We start from the raw sequence: 14,803 nt of genomic DNA, 5'->3' as shown, positions 1-14,803 counted from the left end.
TTTGCCATGACTAAATCTCCTGTAAATTCAATGCCGAAAGTTGGTCACCCTAAGTGCCACAGACTTTGATTTACTCACGTGATAATGAGTGTTGCTGGAATCCTTTCATCAGGGCTCCTCCAGGCATGAGTTCCCCGAGTGCACCAACGGCAGCCGCTGGACTTATAAGACTATTCGTCTTGTGAGAATTCCAGGTCCGCACTTCCTGCTGTAACTGACTCATGTTTTCCCACAGGTCGTCACTCGACAGATAGTCCTGCGATATACCGGGGGTTGGTCCGTGCAGGTACCTTTCCACCCTCGAAAGGTTCAAAGTGGACCCTGATTTGGAAGTATTGCTTTCTAAATCATCATATTCTAGCTTCTCTAATAGTCTCGCCTGAAATTAAAATTAATAAAAATTAGGGGTGGTCGATAACAATGAAGTGCCAATATAAAATTCATTAACAGTAATAGCTAGAGCCACTTATTCATTGTAAATAAAAGGTTCAACATTTTGATACAAAAACTGGACATATTTTGGTTTTAGAATGAATAAAATCCCATATAAATAAAACTATACGTACAAACAAATAAATAAAACTAATAATAACTATACTGTACTTATTACACAAAGTAAACTTTTCCCTTCTAATAGCTCATTTATGTAATTATCAGAGTATTAAGTTCGTTCCTGTGTAAATTAGTCCATTCTTGCTTTTCAGCAGAACTAATCAATTTTTCCATGATTTGCATAGCTCGCAGAATAATTCAGACTTCAGAAAAGTGTCGCGTCTGTAAATAAACTTCAAATTTTGCATCATTTCATGCCCAAACATGGTAGGAAAATGCACCCCACAATTTTCAAAAACATGAAAATCTAATATTATAATGTGTTATGTCACATTTTGCGTTCCAGTCTAAAACAAAATATCCATGCCTCTAGCAATAACTATTTTTTTTTATTTGACTTTTGTTATCTGCCACTTTGGCTAATTGCAACAATGAGGATGACATTGATGGAGGGGGAGACACAACTTTCTTTCTTTCTTTCTTTCTTTCTTTTAGGAAATCCATGTTCAGGTCAGGATTCAAACCTGGGACCCCTGGCGTCACAGCATGCTGTGCTAACCACTCTGTCATGGAGGATGGCAGTAATAACTATGGGTATGGATGATTTTTTTTTTTTTGTGGACAGGATCAGTATGGGAAATTCTTTAAATCTCAAGTGTTCAGAATTAGAAAAATTTGACATTTCTCAACTAAGTCGGGAAAAAACTGAAATTTCCAAACTGTGAGAAATCTCAAATTCTACACATCATTTGTCCATCAAGTGATTGTTGTTGCATTTCTGGAATAAAAATTACCATTTGGACGATGTTTCAGACAATTGTATGCAGAAAACAAAAAAATAAGCACTTTTAAACCCAGTCATTTGGAATTTCACTGACGAAAAGTCCAGAGAAATTATCAGCTTTAACCTTTACTGGGCCAATGATACCATATGGGATCATCAAAAGTAAGGTCGTACTGGCTCGATGATACCATATGGTATCATGGTGATGATTACGAAATGGATGTGCTTTTTGGACCTTCATACTCTTATGTTTGGATGGAAACTCTGATGCAGGTCTGGAGCAAGACTGGGAAATTCACATTGATGACCTCCCCCCCCCTTTTCCCCCTCCCCCCTCTCCGCAACATATCCATGTCACATTTCCAAACAGTGTTTCACATTTTGGCTCATTATTCAACTTGTATGGGACCTGGGAACATGAAACATGTTTCATTCTCTTGAGAAACGTCCATTCTTTGAAAAGAATACTACCGTTTGCACCTTCTAACCAAAATAGCGGGGGAAGAGGGGGCAAACTCCAGATTTTTCCATTGAAATTCGGGAAGGCACCAACCTAAAGGTTAAGGGGAATCTAAAGGTTAAGTCAGAATTATACTGAGATTTTTTTTTCCGATCCCAGTACAAACTTTTTTCGGGTCAATGTTCCAGTAGAAAATTGAGAATGTTTCTCAAACATCATGAATGGATGCAGCTTCCCTAATGTCAAAGCATGCTTAAAATCATCTCTATGTTCAGGTTAGCAGCATTCTTATAGCATATGAGCAGGTTAGTGCACTAGGTTCTTATTTGAGAAAGAAACTGCAAACTGAGACACTGAGACATTTGCTTCGAAAAACTAGGTATATCCATAAAAAATATCAGTAATTTTAATCAGTAATAATCAGTAATTTTACAGACAAACCAATCGTAAGTGTAAATCGGCCAATATTGATACCTGATAAAAAGGTTGCATTATGACACTTGTGAAATTTAGAAAAAGTTTATTGGCATCAATATTTATAAGAGATCATCCAATATGAAAATGTAACTGTTATGGATATATACAGGGTTATTCAAAAAGAACCCCCTGTTTTCGTGATTTATTCTGAGAACTTACGGAATATATTGTCATTATGTGGGTGTACATCAGTGCCTGATATGCACATTTTTTTAAAGTTATGCACACTGCTGGCTCCACACAGAATAAAATCACAAAAGCAGGGGGTTCTTTTTTAATGACCCTGTACTATGATAGAGAAATTTCCTCATCAGTAACAAATTCAATTTACTGCTTCAAAAATTTGTGAATATATCTCACACATCAAAGGACATAGTCTTCCAGATATAATCCAAAGAAGTGCCAACTTTCTCCACAAAAGTATTCTTGTTCTATTCATCTAGAAAATGAATATTTTTCTTCTCCGAAACATGAATGCCTCTCACATAGAGGTCAATAACAAACATAAGTGATGATAAAAAAAAAGTGGGGGTAAAGGTAACTGGAGCATGGTGCTGATCATAACACCTCCAGAATGGCAGAGATAGAGAATGTGTGGGTCCCTACCCCCCACATCCCCTACATGTGCCTTCATGGCACAGTGCTTGCTATATACATGGGGAACTATATAATAAAAAAAGCTTAAGTGAAAAACACAACCCACACCAAACAAATGGGAGAATTTCAAGTAAAAATATAAAATAACTTACCCTTTTAGATTTAGGCTGAATAATACTCGCATCATGTGAATTTGAACTATTGGCTTTGGACATAATCTCATTGGATTGACTGGAAACCGGCAGAGAATTCTGGTCGCTTTGATTGTTGAAAGTTGTGTTCTGCTGGCAGGCTTTCAACACCATTATAGAATGCTGATTGAACCTACAAGAAAGGGAAAGAATTAGATGGTAGTTACGCCACTATAATCACTCAATTTACATTTGTTTTGTAAAATATACATATATCTATAACATACGTAGATCAAACAATGGAGTTAACATTTTTGTTATTTAGTTTCACTTTTCTGTCCATTTTGGATAATCACGATGATGAGGATGAGTGATGATTTGATTAAATTAATGAAGAGACATTCACAAAGTGGACTGAAACCTGGGAATTTTGTTGAGATTAGAAGTCAACCATTTAAAATGCTGAGCCACAGATGTAGGCAGGAGTTGGCATTTAATTTTAATAATGTAAAGATGCATTATGCAAAGTTTATAACTTTTTTTTTCTACTCCCTGTAATTGTTTCTTATTAGTTTCATAAAGCATGGAGTGTTTGAATTATTGTTGTTTTTAACACCAACATTATTATAAAAGTGTCCTACTTTTAAGTTTTTCCACATTTTAAGTTCTCTCATCTTGGTCCCCCCAAAAAACCAATCAAGTTTGAGTTTGATTTAAAAGCTTTTGGGTGCGTCAACACTTGGATTATTTGCCCCTTATTGCAACTAAAATCAACATCTGCCCAAGTATTCTTAGATAATTAATAGATGAGGCTGTAAAGAAGCGCTCAGCACATAGTTACGGACAAGGACAAACACAGGACAACACAGCCCTAGGAAGGATTACACTGGCCATAGGTCGAGATGGCCGAGCCTCGTCGGCCTGGAAGACTGCAGTTCCTGGGGTGCACTACAGGGTAGTGAGGGGGAAGTAAGGTTAGTTCTTGGGTGCATTGCCAGAAGGCCACCCCCTTACATGCCCAAAACCAAATCAGGCTTCCACTATTTTGGTCTGAGTTGTATGTTCAACAACAATGACCTGTATTAATACAAAATCAAAATGGTTAACTGGTATATAACCACAAATAACTTGCCTTTTAATCATATTTTGATGGACTATATTTACACTCTGAGGCACTACAGTCTTATCCACACCAGTCCCGTAGCCTTCGTCAAGGCTTTTGTCTTCGAACGATGAAATGTCAACCAATGGATCGTCAATGCCACCTGCCAGGTCATTTTTTATTTCTGGAAAAAAAAATACAATAGAATATTAAGTACATTAACACTAGCTTACCTTAAGGGCCGAGTGCGTCACCACTGTCCCCCATTTTTCAATTGTGAATATTTTTATAAAAAATTGAAAATAAATTACATTGTTTCTATATTACAAAATCACATATATCGGAGGGATAATTCATGGGTAGGTCCCAACAGCCCCAACATGATACTCATGCCAGTGACAGGGTACAATTGGTTGGCAATGATGGTAATATTTGTAATTATTATAATTACCATATAATAATACTCTTGAGATTTTGCTCAGGAAGAGAAGAAAATGAAACAAAAACATAAAAAAATACAATACTTCACCACACAATCATCACACAGTTTTATTCAGTCCAAAAATTGGATTATAACCTCTCATCACGTAATTGCTGCATGGTGTAATTCTGTTTGTCATGCCACTTAAAAGGTAAACAGGGCAGCAGTGGCATTTATCTCTTGAACATTGTGGGCTTAAAATTCTCAGAGCACATGCACAGTTCGTACCAAGAGCAAACTTGGATGGTTTGCTTAGTTTATTTTCGATTTTGTATGACCATCGGTGGATTGTTGAGATGGGCGATGCCGCCAGATCTAGATGTTCAAAACACACAATAAATTGTCATCAATTTAGAGTTAACGATAATAGCAGTGCCCCACCCCTTTGACAACCAACATTACCCTAGGAGGCACTTTATCCAGCCTTCGTAAATCTAGCTACATGAAAGTCAGTTTCAACTCTATTTAAGGTGAAATTTAGTTCTTTTATGCGCATCAGGTTTGGCAATACTGCCAGGAGGCAAGGAGAAAAGCACTGATCATATGGAAGTATGATTTGATTCGTTCTCTTGTGAATATAAAACTTCTGATGGAAGAGAAAAAGGCAACGGGACGCGGGCAGTTTGAAGATGCATTTCAGCAGCGCAAAAGTCGAAACTTCCATTTGATTAGCCATAACTCGATGTTGAAGTTGGTTCCCCATAAGGATACATGGGAAAATTGTTATTCATCATATTTTTCAAACATAGTGTCCAGCTTAATAATGAACATAAAAAAAGTTTCCCCTTGCAACATGGAGACAAATTCATACTCTTGGATACCCCCAGGTTTTTTTATAGTAGCAGTGCCCATTCGGGCGATATTGAAATAAATGCACAATTGGTGCGTAACTGTATCTCCTCTCCTTAACGGGAAATTGTTCCTCACAGGTGGTGGAGTCACCAACCTTGACCAAAAAGGCCAAGATCCTTTGCAGGGAAAAAGCAGATTTTGAATTCCCCGAGTTCATCACTTTGTAGGAGATAAAAGTTATTCATCATTTCAGTGTTAATGCAGTTCATACACTCCAACAATGTAATGAGTAATAAACTTATCAGTGGTCAGCAGTAGCATCCTACTTGTAGGTGTGTTATTGTATCTTTGCTGCAAATTCTTGTAGCTTGTAGCAAAAGCTACAATTCAACTTGGCATTTTGAGGAAAATTTGGAGGTATGTGACAGTAGTATTTAATTTGTTGCTTAGCAAAATGTGAAAATGCCTTCACCTTTAGCTTGTTTTCATTTGGTTGTTGGTCACTGTGGCCACTTATATTTCTTGTTTAAAATACAGTTGCGAACATTAAGGTTTCACTGAAGCTTTGGCCGACAGAAGGGCAGCTGTTTTTTTTTTTAATTTCCTCTGTTTTCCAAAAACAGCTATGATCAGTGCTCAAAACATCTTCTTCAGAGCTAGGCGCCAGCTCTGAAAATCAGGCGCCAGGAAACCACCTACTAATTAGTAATTGTGGATACTACGAGGGTCACTATTTATATTTTGAGCCTAACAATGAAAAAACAGGAATTTGGCATTGAAAACTGCTTTATTGTTTTTCGAAGTATTCTCCTTTATGGTCAATACACTTTTGCATTCGTTCGAACCATTTGTCAAAGCAGTTTTTCCAATCTTCTTGAGACACCTCCATAATATGGTTTTTGAACGCATCAACGGCGTCTTCCGCTGACGAAAATCGTTGGCCACGCAATTTATTCTTGACATTCGGGAACAAGAAGAAGTCATTGGGTGCCAAATCAGGACTGTACGGCGGATGACCCATCAATTCGATTTTTTGACTGTTCGTAAAGTCGGTTGTTAGACGAGATGTGTGACAGCTGGCATTGTCTTGATGAAGAATTATCCGACGGCGTTTGTTTGTTTTCCGTATTTGACCGAAGACCTCTGGCAAACAAATTGTCGTGTACCATTCAGAGTTGACCGTTCTACGTTCCTCTAAAGGCACAGTTGCCACATGACCAGTTTTCCCGAAAAAACAGGCGACCATTTGTTTCGATGTGATTCGAGCACGAACAACTTTTGTTGGATTGGGTTCATCTTGAAACACCATACAGTCGACTGCTGTTTACGTTCCGGCTCATATGCATATATATCCATGATTCGTCACCAATTACAATCTTATATACGTCTTTTGAAGCACCACGATTGTATTTATTGAGCATTTGTTTGCACCAATTGACGCGAGCGTCTTTTTGAGTTTTTGTCAAATTGTGTGGGATGCAACGAGAACATACCTTTCTCGCAGCTAAATGATCATGTAATATTTTATATATGCTGGTGGAACTAATGCCTATGGTTGCCTCAATCTCACAGTATGTCACATGACGATCTTGCAGTATTAGGTTTTGCACAGCATCAATGTTTTCTTGAACAACAACTGATTTTGGACGACCTTCGCGAATCTCGTCGGTGAGCGAATGGCGGCCACGATTAAATTAGTTATACCAGCGTTTCACAGTGGCAAAGGATGGGGCTTCATCGCCAAATGTGGAAGTAAGTTGATCGATGCACTCTTGTCTTGATAATCCACGTCGAAAATCGTAAAAAATCATCGCACGAAAATGTTCACGAGTTAATTCCATTTTATTGTTGTAGCGCAATCTCCAAGGCAACATAAACAACACAAATGAAGCTATTGACAAAACATTTGAAGTACGTTATGGTCAATAATGCCAGACGATTCCGTGCAAACGTCAAATCGCGCCTAACTTCAATCAGTTTAGGCTCAAAATATAAATAGTGACCCTCGTATAAGAAGCTGAGCCAGCCCCTGTGGCAGAGTGGTTAGCACATTGCGGTACAACGCCAGGGGTCCCGGTTTTGAAACCCGGACTGGGCTTGGATGTTTGTGAGTTTGTGAGTGTCCATTCATCAATTTCATCATATCATAATTCATTACCATCTTTGCAAATTAGCCAAAAGTGGCACAAAAAGCGAAGTAAAATAAAGCAAATCAATCAGTCGATAAGCTGAGCATCACCATATTCAAAACATCGCTAAATTATTTGAGAAAGCGGGAAATGGAGGTGTTTGGGGACAAAGAGTAAGAAATTGTTACTGATTTTATAGAATGTTCACAACGTTGATAAAAAAAATCATTTGCTAACTTACTGCAATTTGAACTTACAATCTTCAAAGTTTTGTACACTGAAACTTAAAAAACTGCAATATTACAGCAAAAGATCAGTCGCCAAGCTTAAATTTTTAGCCGCCATGGTGACCTAGTGACCAGGATTTTTCGAGCCCTGGCTATGATATTCCAAAATGTGAAAAATTACAACTTAGAATTCCTTCTATAGCATTCACTTAGTTTTCCTACGCTGTTGGCTACATATTCTCAATGGTACGTAAGTCTATTAAACTACTGATAGTATCTAGGCAACAGCGAAAGCAAACCACATGAAGATTCACATGAATGCTGTAGAAACAATTCTAAGCATATGCAAATCTTCAGATTTTGGAATATCATAGCGGTTTTTGGAAAGCAGAGAAAATGCAAAAACAGCTGAACTGGCGTCAGTCAAAAGATCCAGCTGACCCTTAATTTGGGAAATTATCAGATATGAAATTTGAGTTGATAGGCTTCTTATTCTCAAAAATAAGTCGCTGATAGTAACACTAGTATCAAAATACATGGAACGACAAGTATCATGACAAATAATGGAACATATTACCTAAGTACAGAATTGGCCACGAAAAAGTAGTCCACAAACTGGGCATGTTTATAATGTGTACCTATTACTTTATTATTACAGTTATTATTGTTTTTTTCTAAAGGCCTAGCAACATACTCACTTGTCATATGAGATGCTTGAAATGGTTCCAGATTAAATGAACAATAAAGACTGGCATGGGTTACTGTGGAATCGGGCTACTTATTCATGGCCCACCTTGTAGAACTCTTGTGGGCTTCTTTTGAATATTCATGTACTTGTTCAATTATTTATGCAAAAGTAGCACACAGGAGTAGCTGTAGCTAATCCACATTTTTGAAAGCTGCTTTTAAAATCAAGTGTTCTGATCTATGACACTTAACAGAATATTATTGACAAGATTCATTGAATAAACTGTTTTGTGTATTAAATTTCTCTTAATACAGGATGCGGCAATTCAGGTGATTTTGCAACACTGGATATAGCTAGTTGTTGCACCAGAGGTAATAATATATGACTACAGCCATCTTGCAGCCCCTGCTTTTCCATTCAGTTGTGATGGAGTATTAGTGTGGGGCACAGCAGGCATTTGCTGTAAAAGCATATTACATAAACAACAATGAGGATACTCCTTGAACCACCAGATCACCTGGCATATGATTATTTTCTTTGAGGTATTTGAAAGCAAAAGTATTCCAGCCAACCCCCATGCACCCTCAAAGAACTTAAAGATCAGATCGAGAAGAAGTGGCTCAAATTTCTACCCAAAGACGGATAGAGAATGTGGAACGAAATGGAGGTCATCACAGTAACATTATTTTCAAATACATCAAAATGAAAGGATTATATTTGTATTTTCTTCTGGTGTTTGTTCTTCAATGAATAAAGTAGTTCATTTTGTCTTAATTATGTATGTTTTCTAACGTATTATGTATTTTGTCTTAAGTGTAGACTATTTAAAATTGCCTAATTTATTTCCGCACCCTGTATAAATGTAGCATTGATCAAATTAGAAATAAACGTCTAACTGAAAACCGTAAATAAGAAAAAAATCTACAATATGTACAGTCACGGACACTTCTGGGTTGTAACAATCCCATTGACTTTCAATATTATTACAACCTAGAAGCGTCCGTGACTGTACATAAAAGAACATCCATGCAGAGACAGAAAAACTTCAACTCACCCTGCTCGTCCAGTTTGGCACATTCCGTAAATATATCCTTCGTCCCTGCATTTATTCTGTCCCTATGAAAATAGTGAGATTGAAAAAACTTGGTCCAAAATTCTTGCTCCGAAAGTTTATGAGGCACATATTCCAAATGCTTCTTTCTCACAGCAGGATAAGTTTTAAAAATGGACTCTAAAACATCTTGAGTTAAATTGTACTTTAAACCATTACATCCATCAGTCTGAGGTTTGATATCAGCCTGCAAGGAAAAATTACATTGGCCTTCATTAACACAAGCTGATCACCCACAACTGAATGAGTGCACACACACATGCATGCATACACACACACATTTTAAAGGCTGGATCAAATGGAGCTGGAATTCCTGCTAAAATCCCCAATTTAACAATGGACTGGCTACCTGGCTGGTTTTGGCAACTAGACTGTGCTCTAATTGCAACTTACTTATCTACTCGAGGCTGTGGTGACAACCAGAGTGAATGCTTAGTCATGTTGGAAAGGGTTTTTCTTTTTGTCAATGGTTTCCAAGTGTATTTTTATGTTTTTCAATAAAAAAAAAGTAACAGAAATTAGGTGCATTTGTGTTTATTAATGTTTAGGAATGTATCCATAGCAAAGAGACTTGTACACGGCAGTTGCGATTGGCAGAAAATAAAAACCTTTATAATTACCAATTTTTATTTTAAATTAATGAATCCTGCAAATGTCATGTATGACTAGAGTTCATATTTTCTTTAAAGCCAATTTCTAGCCCATGTTCTTTTTCTTAAAAATTTAATTTTCGTAATTGTAAGGAAAATAGCACCCTTAGCTATTTCCCTAGAACATTCTTTCTCAAGTCACCCATCCATCCTTTTAGCTCGTTTGCTCTGTGCAAAGCCTTGTGGGAACAAAAGTCTAGAAACGAGTACGTTAAATAGAATCATTTGAGGTGAAAACTAGCAGATCCAACTGGAAAATCCAGCATGAAATCTATCCTCGTGCGATTCTGCCTTAAGCACCATAAATATCACTGAATATACTTACCAAGGCAGTCTTTATTTACATAAGAGCACTTCACACATTAACGTTTCGACCCTGTGCCAGGGCCAACTTTAAACTTTAGTCAACTAACATGGAAACAAGCTTATCACGTAAAAATATCACTGCTCAATTATCACCATATTGGAAATACCATCTTTTGCCACTCCAACACAGGTAAGAAAATGCATATTTAGTCTTGACAAACATAGAATGTGAAATAACAAGTAGTAATGCTCATTTCTCAAGTTTCTGAAAGGTGCGAGGCACGTTTTCCTAGCACATTTTGTCACATCAAGATGCAAAATCAACTGCAAAATGAGAAATAAACTTCTCAAACATGAAATTTAAGTTTTCTTAACTGACGCAATATTTTTTGAAGTCTGAATTATGCTGCAAGTTATGCAAAACAAGGAAAGTTTATTAATTCAGCTGCAAAATTTGAGAAGCAATAATGGATGGCTTTACACAGGGATAAACTTTACACCCTAACAATTACATAAATATGCTATTACAAAGCAAATGTTAATATTGAATAATATTCTAATCAAATTGGACATTTTAAAACTGAAATGCCATTTTATATACCACTTTTGATCCTTAAATTTGCAGTTTTTGTACCAAAAACTTGAACATTTATGCCCCATTGATTGCTTGCACAGATAAGCTAATCGGGACTGGACCTACAGTTTAAAGTCTAATCCAAACCACCATGTGCCTCGATCCACATGATACCTGTAGCAGTGGTGGCCAAACAGATTCAAGGATCCACATTCCAATTTCTGATTTGAGGATCCATATCTGTAATAGGGAAGGCAAAATCTGGATAAAATTTTATCCAGATAAGGGATAATTTTTTATATGGATTTCAAATATCTGAATTATCCCAAATGTCCGGATATCCTGACAGTTTTTTTGTTTATCCAATCTATGGGCTATCCACATATTTTTTTATTTGTCATGTTCGTATTTAACTGTACACATTTTCTAGAAATCCTTCATCAAATCTGCACTATCTGGAGAGCAGCAGTATTGCCAGCTTGTGGAAAAAAAAAACGGAATTTTGCTTATAGCATTGGCCCTATGGCCCAAATTTGGAGGGAAACATGATAAAAGAAGACTCTTTGAGAAACATGTATCTAAAAATATATTTCAGAGGGGGTCCAAACCAATGTCTCAGAAATAATAATGTTTAAAATAATTAAACGATAATTATATTTAAAATATTAATAAAGTATCTAATTCATTAATATTGTATTATTATTGCATGCATTGGTAAACAGACGGTATATAAATAAAAGATATAACAGCACATTCATTATCTAACTTACGTGAATTCAAGATCACAAAAATTTGCATAAAAACAACTGCCCTGTCAAGGATATTAATGTGAAATACATAAAGAATTTAATGTTTATTGAATAACAAAACAGGATGTTAGATCTAGTTGACAAAAATAAAGTTCCTGGTTAAAATTTTATCGATATAGAGTATTAATAATACTAAGTATTAATAGTATTATAAGTATTAGTAATGGTAGACAATGGTGTGCAAATAAATTTAGCTAAATGCGAACTACTGAGATGTTCAAGAAAACAAATTGTATTGTTTCTCAATATGTTATTAAATCTAATAAGATTTCTATTCGTTCTAGTCATAAGGATCTTGGCATAATTATAGATTCTAAATTGCTATTTGATGAACATATAATTGAATAACATACTGGTAAGGTGCGGATTACTCACAATTAAATATAAACTTTAAGCTAAAAGATTAAAAAATCGGCAACTTACGTGTGTGAGTATGAGATATTTTTCGTACTACGTTTCGGAGGTTACACTACCTCCTTCTTCAGGTTGAAACGTTGTTATTCAGACACCTGACATGGTGCCTCGTCGTGAAAGTGAAGGTTAAGGATTTAGGTTAAAAAGTAGCTTGAAGGACACTTTCTAAAAAAGAGTATAAATTACACATCTAAAACCGCGCAATACTATAAAAACAAAGGGAACATCCAAGGCTAAAGTCCGCGAACTGCCGACCAATGCACAGGGTAGGCGAATGCACAGTGTCAGCCCGTACCTGGGGAAAAGGAACTTCCCCTCCTCAAACCTTCCAAACTGGGGCTCGGGAGTCACCAATCCAAGGAGAAGTCGACCTCCACCTCGGCGGCTTTCCTAACCTCAGGAGTAACATGGAAGCCCATTTCGTCCCTAAACACTGCGGCTTTATCCCATTTTTTAAAGAAATTAACCCAGCCGTCTTCTAAATTCCCATCGTCCCTATTAAGCTTATTCCAATTTTCCGCGCATATATAAGCAGCTTCATATACGTTCCTGTCTAATTTATTGTTAACCTCCCTGATAATTTCCCTTTTAGCAATCTTATGTCGGTTAACCAATATATGTTCAGACAATCCGGTTTTGGGTATGCCTTCCTTTACGTCCTTATCATGCTCTCCCCACCTGACTTGCATACTTCTCCCCGTTTGTCCCACATATTCCTTTCCGCATTCACACACTATCCTGTACACCCCTTTCCGCTCCTCAGGGTTATTGCGTCTATCCCCCCTCCCTTTCTTATATGATGTAAAGTGCTTTTCAATACTCCGGGGCGCTCTTACCCCACATTTTATTCCGTAACTCCTCACGGACTTTTCAATTTTCTCTGAGACCCCCTTAAAATACGGGATCCCCACGAAACATGTGCCTTTTTCACCGTTTTCTATCCCAGTTTTTTTACCCTCTATGTCATATTGCGATGTTTCTTGCCTAACAATCCTTTTGGCTCTCCTAGCTACTTTTTCCAGGTCGCGGATAGTGTACCCATTCTTTACCCCCACTCTCCTTATCCATTCCCCTTCTTTCCGTTTCTCTTTCTCGTCATTGCACAGTCTTTCGGCGCGAATGTAAAAGTTAAGAAAAACATTTAATTTAGTCCTATTCGAATGTTGGGATCTCTTATGGAGGTACAGCTCTCCAGCTAACGGTTTATGAAAGACCCCCGTAACGATCCGTTGTCCGGTTTTAGTAAGGCATAAGTCAAGAAAGTGGATCTTTCCGTTGACCATATCTTCCCTAGTAAACCCAATCCTGGGGTCCTGCTTCCCCAATTGGTCGAAAATGCTGTCAAGTTTGATTTCATCCCCTATGATGAGGATGTCATCTACATACCTCCCATAATATTTTACCTCCCCCCTCCCCCCTGCATGCTCCATAGCGGTTTTTTCGACGTAGTGCATGAAGATGTTGGCCACAAGACCAGAGATGGGATTGCCCATGGCCAACCCTTCTTTTTGTCGGAAGATTTTATCGTTAACGTAGAAGTAATTGTACCCCGTAATGAGAAAAAACCACCGGACGTACTCCCAGGCGACCAAGATTTCAACGTTTTGGTCAATCAACCATCTATATAAACAATCCCCAGCTTTGTCCCGGGGGACACTGGGGTACAGATTAATAACGTCGAAACTACAGATTACGTCCCGTTCTCCTATGGTGAGTTTTTCGATGGTTTCTTTGACCATAAGAGAGTTTTTGACGCTATACGGAGTGTCCATATCCATTTTTCCCATCCTCTTAATCATTTCTTTAGCTAAACCATATCCTGGATGTGCATACATGGGAATGATTGGTCTGAGGGGTATCCCCTCCTTATGGGTCTTAGGTATCCCAAAGGCCGTAGGAATATTTCCTTCCTTAACCCCCTTAAGTAATTTCTTTTTCTCCGCGCTTCCCAAGGTAAAACTGGTTTCAATGCCTTTTCTGATTTCTCGTTTGATTTTATTAATGGGATTAACTTGGATTTCTTCGTAGTCATTACTTCTAAAGCTATCTTCCAACCTGCTGTGGTATTCCTCTTTCCCAATAATGACCATTTTGTTTTCCTTATCCGATCGGACCAAGTACACATCACTTTGTTTAACCCATTTTTTCACGTTACGAAGATTCCCCCTAAGCTTACTTTCCGTTTTTCCCTTTGATGCCCTATGATTGGTAACGGGGGGGCCTAGTTCCCTTATACTTAGGTGCATTTGTTCATCTATAATGTCACGAATTTTTACCCTGACATTGGATTTATCTTCTTTTTCGTCTAATTTTCCCACTATTTTTTCCGCCGCTATGACGAATTCCTCTTTTTCGAAGTTTTCTTCCCTAATGGCAAACTTATGCCCCATTTTCATAATCCCCGCTAAGGCCTTAGGGGGTTGAAGTTTTGTTAGATTTAGAATATTGGCTTTATTTTCATCCTCTTTGCTGTCCCTATTCTCACCCTCCTTAACTCCCTCGTTAATTCCCAATTTAAT

General features: G+C 37.4%; 1 protein-coding gene across 2 annotated transcripts in view; it reads right to left on the bottom strand.

The window, feature by feature from the left end:
• Window positions 1-14,803, bottom strand: part of Tfb1 (transcription factor B1) — a 97,840-nt gene that overhangs the window by 12,767 nt on the left and 70,270 nt on the right. For both annotated transcript variants that reach the window (XM_083133773.1, XM_083133774.1), the window contains exons 5-8: window positions 9,475-9,718; window positions 4,134-4,287; window positions 3,023-3,194; window positions 79-379 (exon numbers count right to left, since the gene is read on the bottom strand). In XM_083133773.1, the coding sequence (XP_082989899.1) occupies window positions 79-379; window positions 3,023-3,194; window positions 4,134-4,287; window positions 9,475-9,718 (871 nt within the window). The remainder of the gene's footprint in view (window positions 1-78; window positions 380-3,022; window positions 3,195-4,133; window positions 4,288-9,474; window positions 9,719-14,803) is intronic.

This window comes from Lepisma saccharinum, chromosome 13 (genome assembly GCF_977018435.1).
Source record: "Lepisma saccharinum chromosome 13, izLepSacc3.1, whole genome shotgun sequence".
NCBI classification, from domain to species: domain Eukaryota; kingdom Metazoa; phylum Arthropoda; class Insecta; order Zygentoma; family Lepismatidae; genus Lepisma; species Lepisma saccharinum.
This window is presented reverse-complemented; position numbering and strand designations above follow the sequence as displayed.